Source organism: Dipodomys spectabilis, unplaced genomic scaffold, assembly GCF_019054845.1.
Source record: "Dipodomys spectabilis isolate Male_0828 unplaced genomic scaffold, ASM1905484v1 ptg000228l, whole genome shotgun sequence".
Lineage (NCBI taxonomy): Eukaryota > Metazoa > Chordata > Mammalia > Rodentia > Heteromyidae > Dipodomys > Dipodomys spectabilis.
In genome coordinates this window covers 11,477,499-11,500,040 of record NW_024870905.1, presented here as the reverse complement: position 1 = coordinate 11,500,040, position 22,542 = coordinate 11,477,499, and the positions used below count along the sequence as shown (strand labels likewise).

General features: G+C 49.5%; 1 protein-coding gene across 1 annotated transcript in view; it reads left to right on the top strand.

The window, feature by feature from the left end:
• Nucleotides 1–21,987, top strand: part of Peak1 (pseudopodium enriched atypical kinase 1) — a 227,590-nt gene extending 205,603 nt beyond the window's left edge. The window contains exons 5-6 of the mRNA XM_042697775.1: nt 3,046–3,773; nt 20,758–21,987. Of these exons, the coding sequence (XP_042553709.1) occupies nt 3,046–3,773; nt 20,758–21,858 (1,829 nt within the window). The 3' untranslated portion in view covers nt 21,859–21,987. The remainder of the gene's footprint in view (nt 1–3,045; nt 3,774–20,757) is intronic.
• The last annotated feature ends 555 nt before the right edge of the window (nt 21,988–22,542 follow it).

Sequence of the window (22,542 nt, the reverse complement as noted above, 5' to 3'; positions counted from 1 at the left end):
ATGCCATCTCTGAATAGATACAGTTTTAGTTACTCCTTTTGTTGTTGTTATGTTGGTTTGTTATGGAGCTTGAACTCTGGGCCTGGATGTTGTTTCTGAGATTTTCAGCTCAAGGTGAGTGCTCAACCATTGAGCCACAACACCACTTACTTCCAGTTTTCTGGTGGTTAATTGGAAATAAGAGTCTCATGGACTTTCCTGCCTGGGCTTTGAACCTCAATCCTGAGATCTCAGCCTCCTGAGTAGGTAGGATTACAGGCATGAGCCACTGGCGCCTGCTAATTCCTCATTTATAATCTGAATGCCTTCCTTTTTCTTTCCTAATCTCTTTTGCTAAAAGCTCAAGTACAAGGTAAAATACAGTCTTTTATTAGACTGGGCATAGCCCCTTCTGTTCCCAGTCTGTTGGTTGAGTGTTATCACAAAAAGGCATGGTATTTCATTAGCATGGTATTTTACAATGGTTAATTTTCAGATGTTAAACCAACCTTGCATTCCTGGGAAGAGCCCACTTTGTCATAATGCATAATCCTTTGAAAATGTTTCTAGATTTGGTTTGCTAATATATTAGGAGGCTTTTTTTTTCTGGGCCTGATGCTTGAACTCAGGGCCTACCCACTGCCTCTGATCCTCTCTGTGTTCAAGGCCAGCACTCTACCACTTGAGCCACAACACAACTTCTGGCTTTTTCTGAGCAGTTTATTAGAGATAAGAGTCTCACTGACTTTCCTGCCTGGGTTGGCTTCAAACTGTGATCCTCAGATCTCAGCCTCTTAAGTAACTAGGATGACAGGTGTGAGCTGCCAACGCCCAGCTATTAGGAGGATTTTTGCATCTGCATTCAGAAGAGATAGTTTTCTCATAATGTCTTCTTCTGGCTTGTATATCTATGTAACACTGGACACATAAAATTCAAAGTAGAAAACATTCCCTCCTCCTCTTCTGTTTTGTTGAAAAGAACTTGTAAAATGTTAGTGTTACTACCAATTTAAATGTCTTGTTGAATTCATTGGTGGAGGTATCTAATCCTGGGTTTTTCTCTGTATAAATTCTTTATTTACTTTTTTTTTTTTTTTGCCAGTCATGGGGCCTGAACTCTGGGCATGTGTGCTGTCCCTCAGCTCTTCAGTTCAAGGCTAGCGCTCTTCCACTAGAGCCATAGTGCCACTTCCGGCTTTTTCTGCTTATGTGGTGCTGAGGAATCGAACCCAGGGCCTCATGAATGCCAGGCAAGCACTCTACCACTGAGCCACCTTCCCAGCCCCTACTTTCTTATTTTTTGTGGTGCCATGGGTTAAACCCAGAGACTTGAGTAGGCTAGAGAAGTATGCTACAACTGAGCCACACACCCAGCCTGAATTTACAGTTTCTTTGTAGGTACTTATACCATTTTAGTACTCTTTCAGCCCTAGCTATTTATTATTTTATTCAAGAAATACTGAGTATCTGTTCCATCTGTTCTTGACACAGTGCTTATAGTAATGAGTAAAACAAAACTCTTGGCCTTTTGGAGCTTTGCATTCTCTTCTTGTTTCTCCCTCACTCTTTTGTGTGTGTGTGTGTCAGTTGTGGGGCTTGAACTCTGGGTCTGGGCACTGTCTGGAGCTCTTCAGCTCAAGGCGAGCACTGTACCACTTGAGCCACAGTGCCACTTCTGGTTTTCTGGTAGTTCATTGGAGATAAGAGTGTCACAGACTTTCCTGCCCGGGCTGGCTTTGAACTGCCAGATCTCAGTAGCTAGGATGACAGGCCTGAGCCACCAGCGCCCAGCATGTGCATAGCTTTGTTCATATAATAGTTCTGTTCTGTACAAAAATGTTACTACATGCATTGACACAAAAAAGTAACTCCTTCGGTTTACTCTGTGTTTGTAGTTTGTAGATAAGGAACGCCCTCTACCACTTGTCTCCCTGCTTGTCTCTGTCACTCCATGGTGTTTCTTCTTAGGGGAACATTTGTTAAATGTTATTAGGATCCACCCCTAATGAGATTACATTAACAAAGATTATTTTCAAATAAGGTCACTTTTTGGGTGCCAGGGGTTAAGGACACACCATAATTCAGTCCATAACAAAGCATTATATTCTGACTCCCAAGATCATATGTAAATACTTCATTATAACATGACTAATTTTAGTGACTTTTGTGGAATCTCCTGGCATATTTTGCTTGTCTTTCCATTATATAAGTTACTCTAACATTTTCATAGAACCCACATGTTTTATTTCCTAAGCATAAATGTTAGATGTATACAATATATTTACATATTCATACACAAAGATATAATGCACACAAGCATATATAAGTATGTATATTATAACAGTTGCTAAGTGCAATACTATGTGGACTTGGAGCAGTGTCAAAAGAACAAGATAATGGCTGTTGTGCCCCTGCATCATGGGCCCAGTTTTAATTCTGTTTTCAGTAATGCCCTCAAGTATTTTCTTGATCTACACAAGCTATCATTGTGTGTTTTTGTTTGTTTTCTTTTGTTTTGGTGCAAGTACTGGGGTTTGAATTAAGGCCTGGGTGCTGTCCCTTAGCCTTTTTGCTCAAGGCCAAAACTACCACTTAAGCCACAGCTCCACTTCTGATTTGTGGCGGTTCCTCTTTGTGGGCTGCCTTCAAACCACAATCCTCCTGAGTAGCTAGCATCACAGGCATGAGCCACCAGTGCCCGCTCCATCAAGTGTTTTGGAATGTCTGTGCTTGCGTAGTGCTGAGGTGTGCTGAGTGGCAGCCCTTGAGGACACAGGGAGTCCAGATTCCTTCCTGAACACAAAGCACATCACCCACACTAGTGCCCAGTCCCCACACACACACCAGAGGAATGCTGAGACGCTGCTCGCCTCGGTTGCCTCTACCTCTTGGACACCTCCCTGTGATGTTCAGCTATTTGTTCTTTGTTCTTTTCCCACTGTGAGTGAAAACACCAACTAGTTCTTAAGGTTCCCCACAGCTCTCTCACTCATATCGACTTGTTTCAACTATGAAAGAAGATCCAAAACTTAGTTTCATTTTCTTCTTGCCTTAAAAATTATACAGGACAATCTAGAGCAGCCATGATCCCACCCAAGCACCCAAGGCAGCCCAAGGGGGCTTCAGATGACGCCATCACCTTTGGAGAGAAAGCAGAGCAAGAAGCCCTGAGCGCCTCCCAAGCCACGCCCCCCCCACTGCCAAAGAAGATGATCATCAGAGCCAACACCGAGCCCCTCTCCAGAGACCTCCAGAGAGCCATGGAGAGCAGCCTCTGTGTGGTGGCCAACCCTACCTATGACATTGACCCCAGCTGGGATGTCAGCAGCGCCGGCTCCTCCCTTAGCTGCGACCTCAAGGGTGGGGACGTGGGCTCCTGCAACTCTCTGGAGAGACCTGTCCCTTCCACCGCAAACAGCATCTGCAGCTTCACCGCCCTCAGTGCTAAGGACAGATTCTCCAACAGCACAGAGTCCCTGTCCAGCCGCCGTGGCCCCTCCTGCAGACCGGCTCAGAACATCCAGAAGCCACAGAGACAAGCCCTTTACCGTGGACTTGAAAACCGGGACGAAGTAGTGGGGAAAATCCGAAGCCTCCACACAGATGCCTTGAAGAAACTGGCCATGAAATGTGAGGACCTCTTCATGGCTGGCCAGAAAGACCAGCTCCAGTTTGGAGTAGACAGCTGGTCAGATTTCAGACTGACGAGTGACAAGCCATGCTGTGAGGCGGGCGACGCGGTGTACTACACTGCCTCCTATGCAAAGGACCCGCTGAACACCTACGCAGTGAAGGTAAGGAGACCCACGAGCCTCGCGTGGCTCCGGTTCCCTCTCACCCAGTCCTGCCCTTGTGTGTCCATTTATGGCAGCTGCTCTAGCAAACAGAAGGCTGATTTATTATTTACAGGAGAAACCAGACATGCAGAGACTGTGTACTGCATGCTAAGATAGAGGTAACCAGAAATTTTATGGGAGTCTAGAAGGGCCCCTCGACTAACTCAGACTCTGGGAGTCAGAGAGATCATCTTAAAGGAAGTAGCCCTTGAGCTGTGGTCTATAGAAATAAGATCTCTTATGTACTTTCCACGTCATGTTTCTATCCTTATTCTGTGTGTGCGTGCACATGCGTGCGTGTGAGTGCACATTAATGCTGGTACTGGGGCCTGAGCTTTCTCCCTCAAAGCTGACACTCTAACATTTGAACAGCTTCATTTCCAGCTTCGTGTGGTTAACTGAAGGTAAGAGTCTCAAGCCTTTCCTGCCCAGGCTAGCTTCACACTGAGATCCTCAGATCTCAGCCTCCTGAGCAGCTAATATGACAGGCATGAGCCACTGACGCCAGCTTCTGTCTTTATTTGTTACCAAATAAATGACCCTTGTCTTCCGCTGCTCTGTAATTTTCTGCTTCTTGGAGAAATATTTTTTATAGAAGGAAAGAATGTTTGTTGCTGTGTGAGAAATGTTATTTATATAACTAAATCTTCACATCACCTTTATGAAGCTAAGATCTTTTTCTCAATTTGACACATGAGGAAAGTGGAGCTCAGGAAAGTAAATTATCTTGCTTAGGGTAGCACAGCTAGAAGTAGAAAAGCTGGAATTTAAACACATATCTCTGACTCTGTAGCCCTTACTTTGTCCGTTACATCATTTATTAATTTCTTACATGCCTGTCACCCATCCCAGCCAACCACTGTTTCAAGGTGTCCAGAAATATATATATATATATATATATATATATATATATATATATATATATATATATATATATTTAGTACTAGGGTTTGAACTCAAGGCCTTGTACTTGCTAGGCTTACTTGCTCACAGCTGGAGCTCTTTACTTGAGCTGTACCTACTGCTGACTTTTGGTTGGTTATTTTGGAGACAGTCTCCCAGACTTCTCTGTCCGGGATCTTTTCTGTGGGATCACTAACCCTCCAGATCTGTATCCAGAACAGTTAGGACAACAATTGTGAACCACCAATGCCCAGCAAGATATCCAGAAGTGACACTCACTGTAATGTACCATTTCTTTAGATGGTACTAAGGGAAGCCAGTGCCAGGAATTTAGCAATCAGAAAGCCAAAACATGCCCCTGTACCCCACTGCAGCCAGAATTACTAGTCCTTACTTTGTGGATCGTCTCAGTTGCTCAGGCTGCCATAACCAAGTCCCCACAGACTGGATAGCTTAAGCAACAGAGATGTCTCATGTTTCTGGAGGCTTGAAAGTCTCAACTGTGTTATAATCATGTATGGCCTATGATGTCCAGGTGATCTGAGTTCGGATCTTGACGCTGCCTCTCAGTAGCTTTGTCAATAATGGCATCTATCTATCTGTGGGGTTTTTGGGGGTCAGAGAGAAGACAAGCCCTGCTGTGTTCATTTCTTTCACTGTCCTTAGCTTCTTCCCTTTAAAAGAATAAAAACCTTTGGGCCTCACGTTCCAATACAACCATCATTCATACGTTCTACAGACTGGAGAAAGCGTAAAGGGAAATCGTACTCATGAACAGGTTTTCAAAAGCACAAAGCTTGTGGGGAACTGGTGGCTCACGCCTGTTATCCTACTCAGGAAGCTGAGATCTGAGGATTGAGTTTCAAAGCCAATCCCACTAGACAAGTCCATGAAACTCTTATCCCCAGTGAACCAAAAAGCTAATAGTGGAGTGTATGGCTCAAGTGGTAGAGCACCAGCCGTTCGTGAGAAAGCTCTAAGGGACAGCAGGCTGTGAGTTCAAGCCCCAGTACCCAAACCACAAAAGTTCCATATAAACTTAAGATAATATTATCTATCCCCCTGGTCCCCTTTTTACTGATTCTATTCACTGGTTCAAAACCAATTAACATATCTAAATGACTTTTACATGTTAATTTAGCTTGGAAAGTCCAGATGGTGTCTTAGTCAGTTAATGAATAAGGTGCACAATTGGCCTTACCTGTCTGTCAGGACAGAATATATGTGTGCATCAGCCTGCACCCTCAGCCCCTAAACCACTTACCTTCTGTGGCAAAGTGACCCTGTGGCCCAGAACCCAGACCCAACTCTGTATATTACTATTGAGCCTAGAAAGGCATCTGGAGATTGTCTGCAGCACTCGGGAGCTATTATTTCATCCGGGGTTATGGCGTCTTATCCATCTTGACACTTTATTACTACTGGATCCCCGATGCAGGACGAGTTCCTAGTTCAGGCAGGGCCATAGAACTGTCTGTTCTTTCAAAACAATTGAGAAGTAGGGCTTGACTAACTTTATGTATTATTGCCATGCAATCTTGTCTCCTTCTTAAATCAATGGTTGGGTATTGATTTCCTTGCGTGTAATGATGCACAAGCAATCTCAAAGGAACAGGTGGCCAGTGATTATATACTGGGAGCTGTTGCCAGGTTTGGGAGAGAGGATGTGTTACACTAAATGCTGAATATAAATGTCTCTTTGAAGACCCTCTGGGCGTTTCCAGAAGTGCCCAATTGATTGCACAACCTTAAAGGGATGAACTACAAGGATTCAGAACTCTAGGCGAGCTAAGCCAAGGAGTCTAGCAGGCAGGCCTCTATAAACAACTCTTGTTACTATCTTCTTAAAATATCCCTTCCCGTGCCCAGGCAATTTGGAGTCCACTAATAGGTATGACCATCTCTTCAGATGTGGCTAAAAGAAGCCAGGGCCAGAACTTAGCAATGCAAAAGCCAAAGGATACATGCCCTACCAAACCCACAGCAGCCTTTATTTTGTGGGTGGATGGTGTTCATTGTTGAGGCTGCCATAACAAAGGACTATAAGCGGGCTGGGAAGGTGGCACAGTGGTAGAGCGCCTGCCTTGCATGCTCAAGGCCCTGGGTTCGATTCCTCAGCACCACATAAGCAAAAAGAAAAAAGCCGGAAGTGGCGCTGTGGCTCAAGTGGTAGAGCGCTAGCCTTGAGCTGAAGAGCTGAGGGTCAGCGCCCAGGCCCAGAGTTCAGGCCCCACAACCGGACCCAAACCCCCCCCCCCAAAAAAAAAAAAAGCCTATAGGCTGGAAACTTTAAACCACACCCAGACAGTGATTTCCTCATGTTTCTGAGAAGTTGAGGTTCTGACTCGCTTAGTTTCTGGGTGAGGGTTCTTTCCAGTTTGTAGACAACCAGTACCTTCTTTCTTTATATCCTCACTTGTGATGAGAGAGAGAGGAGAGAGAGAGAGCGTGTGCTCAAGAAGGAACAGATGCTCTGGTACACCTTCTTGGAATGACAGCATTAGCACTCCTGTCATATCTGGGCCCAAACCTTATGACTTCATTTCATCTTAATCATCTCTTTGAAGGCTCTGTCTCCAAATACAATCATACTGTAAGGAGGACCTCCATCTATGAACTGGAATGGGGGACACAAATTTAAAAGGCTATGGAATCACTGGGCATTTGCTTGATGGTTCACACTTATAAATCCTAGCTACTCAGAAGGCTGAAATCTGAAGATCACAATTCAAGGCCAACCTGGGCAGGAAAATTTGTGACACTCTTATCTTCAATTAAATACCAAAAGGCCAGAAATGGAGCTATGGCTGAAAGTGGTAAAGTGTTAACCTTGAGCACAAAAGCTGAGGGAAAGCACCCAGACTCTGTGTTCTAGCCACAGGACCAGTACCAAAACAAAGTTCATGGAATCAGCCTTCCTCTTCCAAATTCATGTTCTTATCGCATGCAAAATAAATCCTAACATCCTCAAAATTCTAACTGCAGAATGAACTCTAAAGACCACAACCAAAGTCTCATCTAAATATCATCTAAATCAGATATGGATGTGACTCAAGTTCCTATGGCAACGTTCTTCTCTAGCTGGGAACCTGTGAACAGTTATGTGCTTTCAAAATACAGTTCTGAACAGGCACATAACAGACATCTCCACTCCAAAAGGGAGAGATCAGGAGGAAGAAAAGAAAGGATGATGAGTCCAAAAGAGAGCAGGTCAAATTTCATTATATCTTAAGGCTCAGAATAATTCTTCACCAGGCACCAATGGCTCACACCTGTAATCCAAGAGGCCAAGATCTAAGGATCATAGTTTGAAGCCAGCCTGTGCAGAAAAGTCCATGAGACTCTTACCTCCAAGACGTAGAGGTATGGCTCAAGTGGTAGTGTGCCAGCCTTGAGAGGAAAAGCTAAGGGACAGTACCCAGGCTCTGGGTTTAAGCGCTAGTGCACTTTCTCTCTCCCTCTCCCTCTCCCTCTCCCTCTCTCTCTCTCACACACACACACATACAATCATAATTCTCTTTGATTTGGTACTCTGCTCTCCAGGCCCACTAGGGTGACAGCATCAGTCATGTGGCAGTGGAAGATGGCTCTCCTGCCTGGCACCCTGGCCCTCCAGAGCTAGAGAAGCAGTGTTGTAGGAGGAACCGGCCTTGTCCACTGTACCTGTGGTGGGGAAAGCACCACTCAGGGCAGTTCTAAGCTCACATTCACCGATAAACAGCCATCCCATCCTTAGAATCCACTTTCCCGGTCCCTTTAGATCTGATTGGCTGGATGTTTGCTACTGAGGCAATCCCACTCCACTTCCACAAGACAGCAGATAAGATTCTGGAGTCTCTCCATCAAATAAGAACAAGCTTTCCCATCCTTTGCTATGTGGATAGGCAGAATCTTGCCTGTCTTGGGTTGTGGTTACTTTTTGCTTAACAATTCCCTCTTCAGTTCATCTTTAGGGAACTGGGGACCCCTGCAATGCTTGGCTGGGAATTCTCATCCAGAAATCCATCTTTATCCTCTGGCAAGTTCTGCTTTCACAAAACACTACAACACAGTTTGGCTGAATTCTTTGCCACTTGCTGGCAAGGATCTCCTTGCTTCCAGTTCCTTATTTCCAACAGAGACTTCACCAGAATCTCCATTGCATCCGTCTGTTCTCAGAACCTGGCTTTCTCAAAATTCCTCCTAGAGCCAGACACAGGCAGCTCATGCCTGTCATCCTAGCTACTCAGGAGGCTGAGATCTGAGGTTCATGGCCCAAAGTCAGCCTAGGGAGGAGAGTCTGCAAGACTCTCATCTCCAACTAACCACCAAAAAGCCATAGAGGTAAAGCCGTGCCTCGAAGGGGTAGAGTGCCAGCCTTGAGCACAAAAGCTCAGGGATAGTGCCCAGACCCTGAGTTCAAGCCCCAGGACCAGTACACACACACACACACACACACACACACACCAAAAACAAACAACTCTAGCCTCCTCTCGGTTCCAAAGTGGCTTCTGGATTTCTAATTATTTATTGTAATGGTAGCTTAATTCTCAGTATCAAAATCTTAGATTTTTCTAACTTCCATAAGAAAGACCATAGCCTAGCTAGCACAAATCACTGAAATTCATTTTCTCACCATTGTTGGGGCTGGAAAGCCCAGGCCAGGGCTGTGACTCAGTTTCCAGCAAGGGCACCCTGAAGGACTTGGGGCTGGCCAATTCCTCCACTGCACCATGACCACACAGGCCACAGGGCACATGTCATACGGATACGGACAGGACTCTGCTCGCATCCATGATCAGTCTTGGTGTCACCCCTTGCTCTCAGGTACAATCAGGCATGCTCATCTAACAGCACTGTGTTTGTTACAAAATAGGTGGTTTCTAACATAGGGCTTTTCCTGGATTTGAAGGCTTTCCTGTTTCATATTCATTCTGATTTTATTCAAATAGACTTTATTATTTGTATTGACCTTAAGCTAGATGACATTCCAGTACAGAATAAAGAACTCTGTCGTCATTAGACCTAGGCCCAAGTTCTAAATATCTCTCCCCACCCACTTCTTGCCTATACCAAGCAGAAGAAAACTCAAGACCTCATGCTTACTCACCTTGATTGCTTGACTAGTGCTCTACCACTTGAGCCACACCACTAGCCTAGCTTTGTGCTGGTTATCTTGGAGATTGGAGTTTCTGACTTTTCTGCCTACGCTGGCATTGAACCACAGTCCTATGGATGTCAGCCTCCTGAGTAGCTGGGATTACCGGCGTGAGCCACCAAAACTCTGCTCACTCTCTATTTTTAAGCAGGTCTCTGAACCTCTCTTGGTTTTCACATTAATGCAAACCAACCACCCTGCCCACCTCAGCACTGTCATAATGCACGTTTATGTGGTAAAACTGTTCATAGGAACTATAAAGTCCATGTGAAATATGATAGAATAATGTATTCTTGCTATTAGCAACAATGGAAAATTACTGCTTCGCATTCTCTAGATCACTCATTAGCATTCTTTAATGTCAGGCATTAGCCTAAGCATATTTAGATAGTTCTGCACTTAGATATTTTCCTTCTCATTACTTCAGAGATGGAAGCATCATTACTTCAAAGATGGAAACATCATTACTTCAAAGATGGAAGCATCCTTTTTCCCCCCCTTGAATTTTGAGAGGATGAGAAGAGGCTACACAATATAACAGCCTCAAGAATTTCAGTACTGCCAAAAATGGGAAACAAATTAAGCACTTGATATTAAGAAAACAATTTAATAAATTATGGCACATCACCCCCAGTGAAATGTTTGCAGCCATTAAAAGTGGTAATTATGAAGACTATAAAATGAAAAATGTGGGCTGTAAAATGTCATAGAATAGCAAATAGTATGAACGTAATGTTTCGAAAGAGGACCGACCAAGTGATACTATGTAAATAATTCCTATTTTAGAGTGGTAGTAATTGCTAGTAATTCTGAGTTGGTTAAAAGATGATGTCATAATGTCGCCCTAATGGGGAGAAAAATCCACAACATTATGGGTTATGATTGTGTCACTTTGAGGGTGTCAAAGGCACTGGGGTCCTTGCTCACCCCATCCTCTACTTCCCATCCTCTACATCAATTATAAATGGCTCCTATTTCATGCTCCCCGGCTTTCCCGTGCACTGGCGCCTCTGTCTGGACGCCCTTCTCCTGAGAGGCGGTGTGATTGGATGAAAAATTTCTGCACTGTGGTCTGCAGATGCCCTGTGTCACAGACACCAAGGGAGCTCATTAACCACCTCATTCCCTTGGTCCCAGCCAGTAGCTACAGAGCTAGAATCCCTGGCCAGGAAGCCTGGGTGAGGCGCTGCTAGCAAACACTCCCAAGTGCTTCCACACACAGAATTGAAGAATTTTTGACAGAGGGGCTAAGAAGTAAGCTTTGAAGTCAGACAGGCCTGGCTTCACGTGTGATTCAGCTACATATTCACTGAGTTACTTTCGCCCAGTTACTTGACGTTTCTAAGTTTATATCATTTTTTTTTTGTCAGTCATGGGGCTTGAACTCTGGGCCTGGGCTCTGTCCCTGTGCTCTTCAGCTCAAGGCGAGCACTCTACTGCTTGAGCCACAGCACCACTTCCAGTCTTCTAGTGGTTTATTGGAGATAAGAGTTTCACGGACTTTCCTGCCCAAGCTGGCTTTGAACTACAATCCTCAGATCTCAGCCTCCTGAGTACCTAGGATTACAGGCATGAGCCACCAGTGCCCGGCTTGTATCATTTTCTAAGTCTAATCGTTCCTTCTTAAAGACATTATAAAAAGGCACAAGAAGTCCAGGCATGGTAATTTATGTCTATAATCCCAGCCACTCAGAAGGCTGAGGCAGGAATATCACAAATACAAGGCCAGCCTGAGCTACCCAGTGAGACCCTCTCTCAAAACAAAACAAAAGTCACAGGATTTAATGCATAGATATAGGTAGGTAGGTAGGTAGATAGATAGATAGATAGATAGATAGATAGATAGATAGATAGATAGATAGATAGATAGATAGGTAGGTAGATAGATAGATAGGCAGATAGAGTTCTTACAGCATACTTTGGTAAAGTAAAGCATTTACCTTAAACTCAGGGCCTGGGCACTGTTCCTGAGCATTTTTTGCTCAAGGCTGGCCCTCTACCACTTCAACCATGGCTTCATTTCCATCTTTTTGCTGGTTAATTGGAGATAAGAAGCTTGTGGAGGGCCGGGCTCTGGTAACTCATGCCTGTAATCCTAGTTACTCAGGAGGCTGAGATCTGAGCATCGAGGTTCAAAGCACTTGCCTTGAGCTAAAGAGCACAGGGACAGCGCCCAAGCCCAGAGTTCAAGCCCCACGACTGACAAAAAAAAAAAAAAAAAAAGCTCATGGACTTTCCTGCCATGTTGGCTTCAAATCGTGATCCTCAGATCTCAGCCTCCTGAGTAGCTAGGATTACAGGTGTGAGACACAGGCGCTTAGCTCCTAGTAGGTTACTTTGTCATATTTCCCTGCTAAGTTGCACAAATGGGCAGCAGTAGGCTATTATGCCTACTTCCGGGCTGGTAAGAAAGAGACACTCATGTCCACCTTATTCTTTGTGGCAGGTGTGGTCCATGGAGATAGTAATAGACAGTGAAGCTATAGAACTGAAGTTAGACTTCTCCTGGGTGCCAGTAGCTCACACCTATAAGCCTAACTACTTAGTAGGCTGAGATCTGAAAATCACAGTTTGAAACCAGCCTGACCAAACAAATCCAAGAGGTTTTCCATTTAACTCCAATTAACCGGCAAAAAAAAAGCTATTAGTGCAGGTGTGGCTCTGTGGTAGAGTGCCAGCTTTGAGCAAAAAAGCCAAGCAAGAGGCCTGAGTTCAAACCCCAATACCAGTGTACACACACACACACACACACACACACACACACACACCCTTATTTTGTGTTGTGTGGAACACCACTACAGGGCAATGACATAACATAAGGTCGGAGGTGGGGGGAGGGGTGGAACACAGCAGAAGAAAGGCTTGGATCACGGGAGTCATGTAATTTTGCCCTAGTCTAGGGTAAGTTGCAGCGAGACCCTGTAATTGAGCCCAGAAAAAGAAGGCACGGGTGACTCAAGCAGAAGAGGTTGTTTTCTCCATGTCCAGTGAGGGGGAGCGGGAGTGAGGGCAGCAAGTAGAAAATTCAATCCAGAGCAGCCCCATTAAACGAGATATGAATCAGAAAGGCGCAGCAGATGAGCTGTGTGAGGGCCAGCCAGCGTCCGGGTACATGGGAGGAAGCAGAAGTGGAAGCCCGACTCCCAGAGCTCCCCCAGCCCCCTCCCTGCAGCCCTCCTGCGTGAGGCCCAAGTGGGAACGGATCCATCCACCTAAAAGCCTCAGGGCTGCCTGGCAGAGGGCGGCGTCCGACCCCGGCCCAGGCCAGCTGCAAGGAAGGCACAGAGGACGCAGGAGGCCAGGAACCCAGCCTACCTCCTCAACACATGATTGGGTAAAGGACAGGCCAGACTGCTTCCCAGGCAGCCTTTCACCTGCAACTCCTGCTGCTTTCTCAGCTACAGTGTCTGATCCTCTCACTGCTAGTTAGTAGACCATTTCCCAGCAGGCCGGACAGTCAGTCTGTCTGTCTGTACTGCCTAACCTCCAGCCTTTCATTTTCTTAACTGCTAAATAAAACTGAGTATGAACCAACACGTGGATTTAATTCTTCCTGCTCTCTAAATAAACTCCAGCCTTGCTTTTTCTCACTTTCAAAGGATTGTGAGGAGCCCACTGACGGTGTGTCACATCCTCCATCAGTCCAGTCAGTCAATGTAAATCCGCTTGGGGCCAGGCACTGGTGGCTCACGCCTGTAACTCTAGCTACTCTAGAGGCTGAGATCTGAGGATCTGAGACTCTTATCTCCAACTAACCACAAGAAAAGTGGAAGTGAGTCACTATGGCTCAAAGTGGTAGAGCGCTAGCCTTGAACAAAAGAGCTCAGGGACAGTGCCCAGGCCCAGAGTTCAAGCCCCAGGACCAACAAAAAAGAAAAAGAAAAGATGATGCTAGATTCACAAAATTAAAATTATCTGAGTCCCCCTGTGTCTCTCTCTGTCTGTCTGTCTCTCTCTCATACACACACACACACAATCCTGTATTCGATTACTTTTGAAGTACTCCAGGTGTTTGCACCAGAGATGGTAGAGATGGACAGGCCGCGTGCTGTCCTCCAGCAGCTCCAGAACCTTGTCCAAGCCGTCGATGAAGCAGGAGCAGGCCGTGGAGCCCCGCATCTTTCATTGCAGTTTCACTCAGGAGTCTCCGCTTATCTCCTTGGGGTGGGTGCTGACAAAGCAGACGCCAAGTGAAGCAGCATTAACAGGAATCGCAGTGCTGGGTAGGGATTGGCGGCTACCTCAGACCATCTACACAGGCAATTAATTACTGCCTTAGCGGGAAGGAAGGAAAGCGGAGGGGAAGCACTACCACTTGCAGAGCTGAGCCCAAATATGGCTGACTTTGAAGCTTGACTGAAAGTGATTTTAGCTGCTGTAGGGGAGCATCCCTTCCCCCCAGGGCTCCGTGCACACAGGGGAGCATCCCTTCCCCCCAGGGCTCCGTGCACACAGAGGTGCCCATGCATCTCAGCTGAAAGTGGCTTAGAGGCTTTCTGAGGGAGCTCACTGGAAGCCGACATCAAAATGAATCACTGAGTAGGAAAAAAGCCAGGTGCCAGCCCACACCTGTCATCCTAGCCACTCAAGAAGCTGAGATCTAAGGATCGCAGTGGGAAGCCAGCCAGCAAGACACATCCAAGAGACTTTATCTCCAATGAACCACCAAGAAGCCAGAAGTGGAACTGTGGCTCAAGTGGTAGAGTGCCAGCCTTAGAGAAAAAGCTAAAGGATAGCATCCAGGCGCTGAGTTCTAGCCCCAAAACTAGTGCGTGCGTGCACACACACACACACACACACATACACAGAAGGCCAGGGCTTCCGTTATGAAAGGAGGGAACTACAGATTGAATCCTTACTCTACCCTGAGCTGATTGCTGAGCTGCCTCAGTTTCTCTAGTGTGAACATCCTGATCACCTCCTGGCTCTTCCCATCCACATGCTGAGTGAGTGTAAACACACGTGATCCTTGTAAGTCATGTGTAAAACCTGACAGTTGCCTGGATTTCTCCTCTGGTCTCTAAAGTGGGTTTTCTTGGCCACGTGAACATTTGTGGCAGTAATGCAAGACCCCCAGCCTGCCCGACAGCCGCCTAGCAGATTCCACAGTGTGTGTGTGGGCCTGAGTGCTTGGGCGAGGGCGAGTCGTATACATTAAACACTTAGTCCGCTTGTAATGGACTTGGCGTGGCTCTGGCCCGGGGAGGGTGAGACCTACCACACAGGTACAGGCAAAGCAGCTCCCGCCTCCATCCCAGATCTAGGGATTCCTGCCTGCCAGCAACAACCTCCGGTTCCTCCAGGAGGAATGGATTTAGAAGTTGCAGCTTTTCCTTCTGACAGCCGCGCTTATGTGTCATGATGCAACAAAGTAACACAGAAGGTACAACACCAGTGGTTTGCAGTGTTTCTCACCGCTGTCCCTACCGTGTCCCTCTCACTTAAGGCACACTGAGGCACTGCTCAGTGCATGTTAGAAGATGAAAGGGAAGCTGGGCGCTGGTGGCTCACACCTCAGGAGGCTGAGATCTGAGGATCACAGTTCAAAGCCAACCTGGGCAGGAAAGTCCATGAGACTCTTTATCTCCAATAAACCACCAGAAAACCAGAAGTGGCGCTGTGGCTCAAGTGATAGAGCACTAGCCTCGAGCTGAAGAGCTGAGGGACATCGCCCAGGCCCAGAGTTCAAGCCCCATGACAGACAAAAAAGAAAAAGAAGATGGAAGGGAGAGGCCCCGCGGGTCAAGTGGAACTAAGATAATGGAAAATAAAAGCTAATGCAGGGGCCCAGCACCAGTAGTTCACTCCTGTCAGGCTAGCTAGTCAGGAGACTGAAATCTGAGATCGAGGTTCGAAGCCAGCCTAGGCAGGGAAGTCCATGAGATGGTTACCTCCCGAGAACCAGCGAGAAGCTGGAAGTGGAATTGTGGCTCAGGTGGTAGAACACCAGCTACATGAGGGTGTGAATCCCTGAGTTCAAACCCCAGTACCAGAGCACACGTGCACAGATACATACACACACGAGCTAATGCTGGCTTTTTTTTTTTTTCTTGAGTCCTGTTTTCGTACTTATTGCTTTTTTTTTTTTTTTTTTTTTTTTTTTGGGGGGGGGGGGGTCCGGTCGTGGGGCCTGAACTCTGGGCCTGGGCGCTGTCCCTCAGCTCTTCAGCTCAAGGCTAGCGCTCTACCACTTGAGCCACAGCACCACTTCTGGCTTTTTTCTTTTTGCTTATGTGGTGCTGAGGAATCGAACCCAGGGCCTCGAGCATGCAAGGCAAGCACTCTACCACTGAGCCACCTTCCCAGCCCTCGTACTTATTGCTTTCTTTGGGGGGAGGAAGAGAAAATGGAATGGGCTGATAAAGAGCTCTGTGGTTTTGTGCAAAATCAGCAAGGCTCTGGGCACACAGGCCTGGCACACAATTCCTGTTGACTCCATTTCACTCAGTTGTGTGGTTACATCGCCCCCTCCCTGTCACCTTCCATCTCCATCTGCTCCCTAAAATCGTGTGGCCCACTCTGAGTCAGTGAACCCTATGGCCACACTCAACCGGAGGTCAAGCCTCTCCTCACGTCCAAGGACACCCCGCACCGATGTACCGCCTCGTGTGCATGGTGTACAAATACAAGTATCCACGGGCCATCAGAGACATAGACAAGATGAAGAGGTGACGTGGACAGTCAGATCCACGTGTCTGACACTGCACCAGGAATGACATCAGGTAGAAAGGAGTGGGGCTGAGTGCACACACCTCAGTGGAATCTTCTAGGGCAGGGGGAGGGAGGGTAGGAAAAGCCAGGTGTTGGTGCTCACACCCATAGTCACAGCTATTCAGGAGGCTGAGATCCAAGGATGGCAGTTCAAAGTCAGCCCAAGCAGGAAAGCCCATGAGACTCATCTCCAACAAACCACCAGAAAACCAGAAGTAGAGCTGTGACTCAGGTGGTAGAGTGCCAGCCTTAAGGGAAAGAGCTAAGGGACAGCACCCAGGCCCTGAGTTCAAGCCCCAAGATTGGCAGGTGTGTGTGCACACATACACACACACATACACATGAATTTAGCTCCTCCCTCTTGGTCCTGGCCTAGAGGATTTGCAAAAGGATCTCAGGAATGGCCGGGTACATGTGCTGCCTTTTTCTTCCCAGCTGTGTGTTGTGAATGCAGCTTCCCAGTCAGAGCCCCTAGGTCTGCTTTATGAAAGGTAGCAGCAGTCTGGATGGAGGCGCTCACCACAGACACCAATGCTCCATCATGGCAAATGTGCCTCCCAGGTATGCAGAGCAGTTGCCATGAGCAACAGAAAATGAGCCCCTGGCCTGACCTCAGTGTTTGGAGTTCCTCCCTCAAGCTAGGCTTTAAGTAACCTTCGCCCAGCTCTGCTTGCCTTTTGACTGGCTTTGTGCACGTGTCGCTGCTTGGCCTGACTCTCCGGAGGCTCAGGAACGGGTGATCTGGCCCTGGTGTTTCTGGAAGCACGGGAGTTTTTGTGTGCCGTTTTCCCGTTTCCCGGCAGATGCCCGTCCGTGGCTGCAGGCGCCCCGCGTGCGATCCTGTCAGCTGGCGTCAGGAGCCAGTGTGGGCCCCCGCTCCTTGCCCGTGTCACTGGCCCAAACCATCCCGAGCAAGGCCACGCTTGACCAGCAGTGACCACGGACCCGGCCTCGAGCTTCATTCGGCTCGGGAGGTTTTCATTGCTTTTGGCACTGGTTATTTGAGATAGGGACTCACTTCCTGCCCGGGTCCTGCCTGGACCCCAGCCCGGTGCATCACCACACCCATCTTCTTCCTCTGAGATGGGGTCTCACGCGCTCTGGTGCGCAGACCGGCCTCAAACCCCGATGCTGCGCCCCGGCCCGGAGCTGGGATCCCAGCAGGGCGCCGTGCGCATGGGGCTCCTGCCCTGCTTGTGCCCTTCACAAGAATGCCTTTGCATGAATGCAGCATCACCACCTCCGCGGTGCCCTTGGCCGGCGGCTCGGCGCCCGCCCGGGCCCCGCCTGCTGCGGCCTGCGGTGGAGACGCCCGCACACCGGTGCCGCAGCGCCCCCTGGCGTCGCTGCCTCCCTGCGCAGAGCCCGCCTGGCCTGGACCATGCCCCCCCCCCCCCCCCCCACACACACACACCCATCCCCGAAATGAACCCGAGGGGCCCCTCTCCTGTTAGGAAGGATAGGAGCTCCACTTTTACTCACACCTGAAGTTTTTAGGGGCTCCTAAAGAGCCCTGTGAAAACCATTTTTTTTTTTTTTTTATGAAGTAGCTTTCTTGAGATTCCTGCAATTCAGGCCATCTAGTCCTTTTTTTTTTTTTTTAATGAAAAAAATGTGATTTTTTTTTTTCCCCAAGGAAGTTACTCTGATGCCTAGTAGAGAAAATATTGGATACGGGAAGGGGAAGTGGGGGAGGGGGGGAAAACTTGGCAATAAGAACCTGTCCATTTGTTCTGGAAAGAGTGACTTATTTTCTGAAATCACTTTTGGGCTAGAAATTTATCATCCAAAGTCAGGTCATTTTGAGGTTTTTTTTTTTAATTTTTTTTTAAGTCTACAGGAGTCAACTTATTAATATTTGAAAAATGGCTACTATGCAGCACATAGAGTAATATAATACTCCTACCTAAATTAACATCATCGCATGCTCCATAATAAAGATTTATGAGAGACCCATCACGTGAAATCCTATTATGGAAATCTCCATAAGTCTGTGTTTGGATTGTAACAAGCTTCATGCTTATGAACCAATTAAGAGCTCCAGATTCCCCCCCACCTTTCTTTTCCACACCAGTCTTCTCTCGTTTTCATTTACCCTTCAAAGAGTTTGACCCATTATTTTTCAGCCTGTCTGTGTCTTAGAAAGCCAAGAGATAAGAATGTACCGCCCACTCGGGTTGAGGGTGTAGGCAAGACACTTTCCTACAGAGCGTTCAAAATGGGCCAGGCAATTTATCATTTCTTCTCCGTAAATCACTTGGATCCTTTATCGCAAGTTGATCTGTGGAGCTAAACATAAATTCTTGTTGTAGGATCCATGTTCTTATCTGCTCTCAGCTCTGGAGGTCCTTATAAAAATGCAGATGTCTGTGCCCCCAAGGGCTTCTAGGTAAAATTAGACTATCACAATTATATCTCCTCTGCTTCCCGTGTTAAACTACCAAGTGGTGAATTCTTTGTGATGCAGACTGACTTAGTGAAAGCTACCGATGTGGCCTCGTGAGCTCCGCGCTCGAATGGTTGGAGCTGACCCAGGCTTGAAGGCTGACCCTCAGATGGCACTCTCATTAACTGTCCTGTCTCATACTGTGACCAGGGAGTCTCACTGCTGTAGGTGGCTCAGGCTTTTTGCCTAAAAAAATATGAACAAGTGGGGCGCCAGTGGTTCACACCTGTCATCCCAGCTACTCAAGAGACAGACCTGAGGATCACAGTTTGAAGCCAGACTTCGAAATGCAGAAAAATCCATGAGACTCTCATCTCCAATGAACCACCAGAAAACCCAGAATGCTAGCTTTGAGCGAAGAAAAGCTCAGGGAGAGCGCCCAGGCCCTGGGTTCAAGCCCCATGACCAACAATTTTTTTTTTGTCAGTCTTGGGGCTTGAAGGCTGGGCCTGGGCGCTGTCCCTCAGCTCTTCAGCTTAAAGCAAACACTCTACCACTTGAGCCACAGCACCACTTGCGGTTTTCTGGTGGTTTACTGGAGATAAGAATCTCATGGACTTTCCTGCCGGGGCTAGGATTACAGGCATGAGCCACCGGTGCCAGGCTGTGTGTGTGTGTGTGTGTGTGTGTGTGTGTGTAGAGCATATACAGTTGCATCATTTTCAACATCTGTGAATTGTCTGGCCTCATAGCATAGAGAAGCACTGGCCTGTGCATTTTGCCCACCTCATCTCTCCTTCTCTGACCTGGGGTAGGGCCTCAGGCTGTTAGCCGGCTTGCTTTGGGAGTTCGTCCTGGCGGTATTGCTTATCTGTTGTTGTTGAGACTGGCCTGCTGCGTAGCTCAGGCTGACCCGGAGTCTTAGGATGCTCCTGTCTCTGCCTCCCGAGGGCTGGGATTACACACTGCACCACCATTCCTGGCCTCCCTATTCCTCCATATTCCTTTATTAGGAATTACTCCAGGATTCGGTATGCTTTGAATCTGGAGAATGAGGCTCAGAGAAATTCAGTGAACATGGCCAGGGCATATGAAGTTGTTGGCGAGGCTAAATCTCAGCACCTGAAGTCCTGGGTGTGCGTCCTCTCGCGATGTGCTGGCTGGGCTTCTAACTCTCCATCTCACTCAGCCGAAGACTGAGGAGGGCCCTGAACGCCCACTCCAGCGGGCAGTGCAATACTGCAAATTACTTAAATAGCCAATGAGGTTAACTGTGCTGTGTGCCAGGTCTGACTCCTGTGCAGCTAAATTATGGCCAGTGTAGCATTTTAATAGCTGATGATGCCAGAGTGTGAAATACTGCCAGCAGTACTTATAGAAAGAATTGGTGATTGGTGAGCATATAGGATTATATATTATACTGTATGAGCTGAGACTTTCAGATATTTCCAAAGATAATATTTCCTAAAAGATAAATGTTTGAACTTGAACTCAGCCTGGGGACATCTGTTTCTAGACAGAAGTTTGCTCCATGAAATGTGATCCGGGCACCGGAGCTCATGCCTGTAATCTCAGCCACACAGGGAGGCTGCCATCTGAGGATCGCAGTTCAGAACCAGCCTGGGGGAAAAAAAAGTCTGTGAGACTCTTATCTCCAGTGAACCAGCAAAAAGCTGGAGTTGGCTCAGTTGGTGGCAAGCCAGCCTTGTGTGTGAGAAACTAAGTGACAGCACCCAGGCCTTAGTTCAAGCCCCAGGACCGGCAAGAAATATATATGATAGGCTTCCGTTGCTTTTGTCTTTCAGATCTGCAGGAGCAAGGCCAAGGAGTCGCAGCAGTACTACCACAGCCTGGCGGTGCGCCAGAGCCTGGCCGTGCACTTCAACATCCAGCAGGACTGCGGCCACTTCCTGGCCGAGGTGCCGGCGCGCCTGCTCCCGTGGGAGGACCCGGCCGAGCCGGCGGACCCGGCGGACCCGGGCCTGGGCGAGGGCGGGGCGGGCGCCGAGGCCGACCCGGCGGACCCCGCGCCGGGCCCGGACCCCGCCCCCGAGCGCCGCGCCGCACCGCAGAGGAGCCACGTGGTGGTGATCACGCGCGAGGTGCCGCAGCTCACCGTGGCCGACTTCGTGCGGGACTCGCTGGGCCGGCACGGCGCGTGCCCGGACGCGTACGAGCGCCAGGTGTGTCTGCTGCTGCTGCAGCTGTGCGCGGGCCTGGAGCACCTCAAGCCGCACCACGTCACGCACTGCGACCTGCGGCTGGAGAACCTGCTGCTGGTGCCCGCGGGCCCCGCCGCGCCCGGCCCCGCGCGGCTCCTCGTGAGCAACTTCTCGCAGGCCAAGCAGAAGAGCCACGCGCTGGACCCCGAGGCCCTGCGGGACCAGGCGCGCCTGGCCCCCGAGGTCCTGCCCGGCACCCAGTACCGCAAGTGCGACGAGTTCCAGACGGGCATCCTGGTGTACGAGATGCTGCACCTGCCCAACCCCTTCGCGCAGCACCCCGCGCTGCGCGCGCGCGACTACACGCGCGCCGACCTGCCGCGCATCCCGCTGCGCTCGGCCTACTCGCGCGGCCTGCAGCAGCTGGCAGGCTGCCTGCTGCACCCCAACCCCGCCGAGCGGCTGCGCATGGCCGAGGCGCGCGGCGTGCTGCAGTGCCTGCTGTGGGGGCCCCGCGAGGACCTGCGCCACGCGCTGGCCGCCGCCCCCGGCCCCGCGCCGCGCGCCGCGCTGCTCCAGAACTGGCTGGACGTCAAGCGGACGCTGCTCATGATCAAGTTCGCCGAGAAGTCCGTGGAGCCCGGCGGCGCCGTGGGCCTGGAGGACTGGCTGTGCGCGCAGTACCTGGCCTTCGCCACGGCCGACTCGCTGGGCGGCATCGCGAAAATCCTGCAGCAGCCGTGACGCGCCCGCCCCACGCGCACGAGCGCCCTGCAGGGCCCGGCCGGCCCGGGAGCTCCGGCCCGCGCCCCCACGGCTGCAGGCTGTAACAACTGTCCACGCGGCTGGCCTCCACGTCCGGCTGCGTGCTGGGACCGCCGCCCGCACACCCACCCGCAGCTCGGGTCCGGGGCCCACGCTGGGCTCCGCCAGTGGGAGGAAGAGGGCGGGTCGCCACCCCTTGTCTGGCGTGCGGGGTACGGTGAGCAGGCGGCCCCAGGCCTCGTCCCCGCCGCGGGGCCGAGGAGAGCGGGTACCCACGCCTCGCTCTTCTCTCGGAAGTCACGCAGGGACGGCCTCGTCCACGGCCTCGGGCCTCGTTCAGCCCCCCAGGGGCAGGCCCGTGCCACGCCTGCACGAGCTCGTCCCCGGCTGCGTGCCACCGTGATCGTGTCGCGTCCTCACCCGGCACGCGGGGCCGGCCCTCCCCGCACGCGCCACGCGAGTTCAAAACTGCGAGTCTTCTGTTTACTTCAGCCTGGAGCCACTCGAGCCCTGTGTGCGTGAGCACGGCGCGCGTGCACACCGGGAGGAGGGCCGGCTCGGGCCCGTGGGGACCCCTGCCCCGTCCCCCCCCCCCCACGACCCGCCCCTTCCTCTAAGCCGGGCGTGGCCGCGTCGCGCTCCTCGAGCCGCATCGAGGCCTGG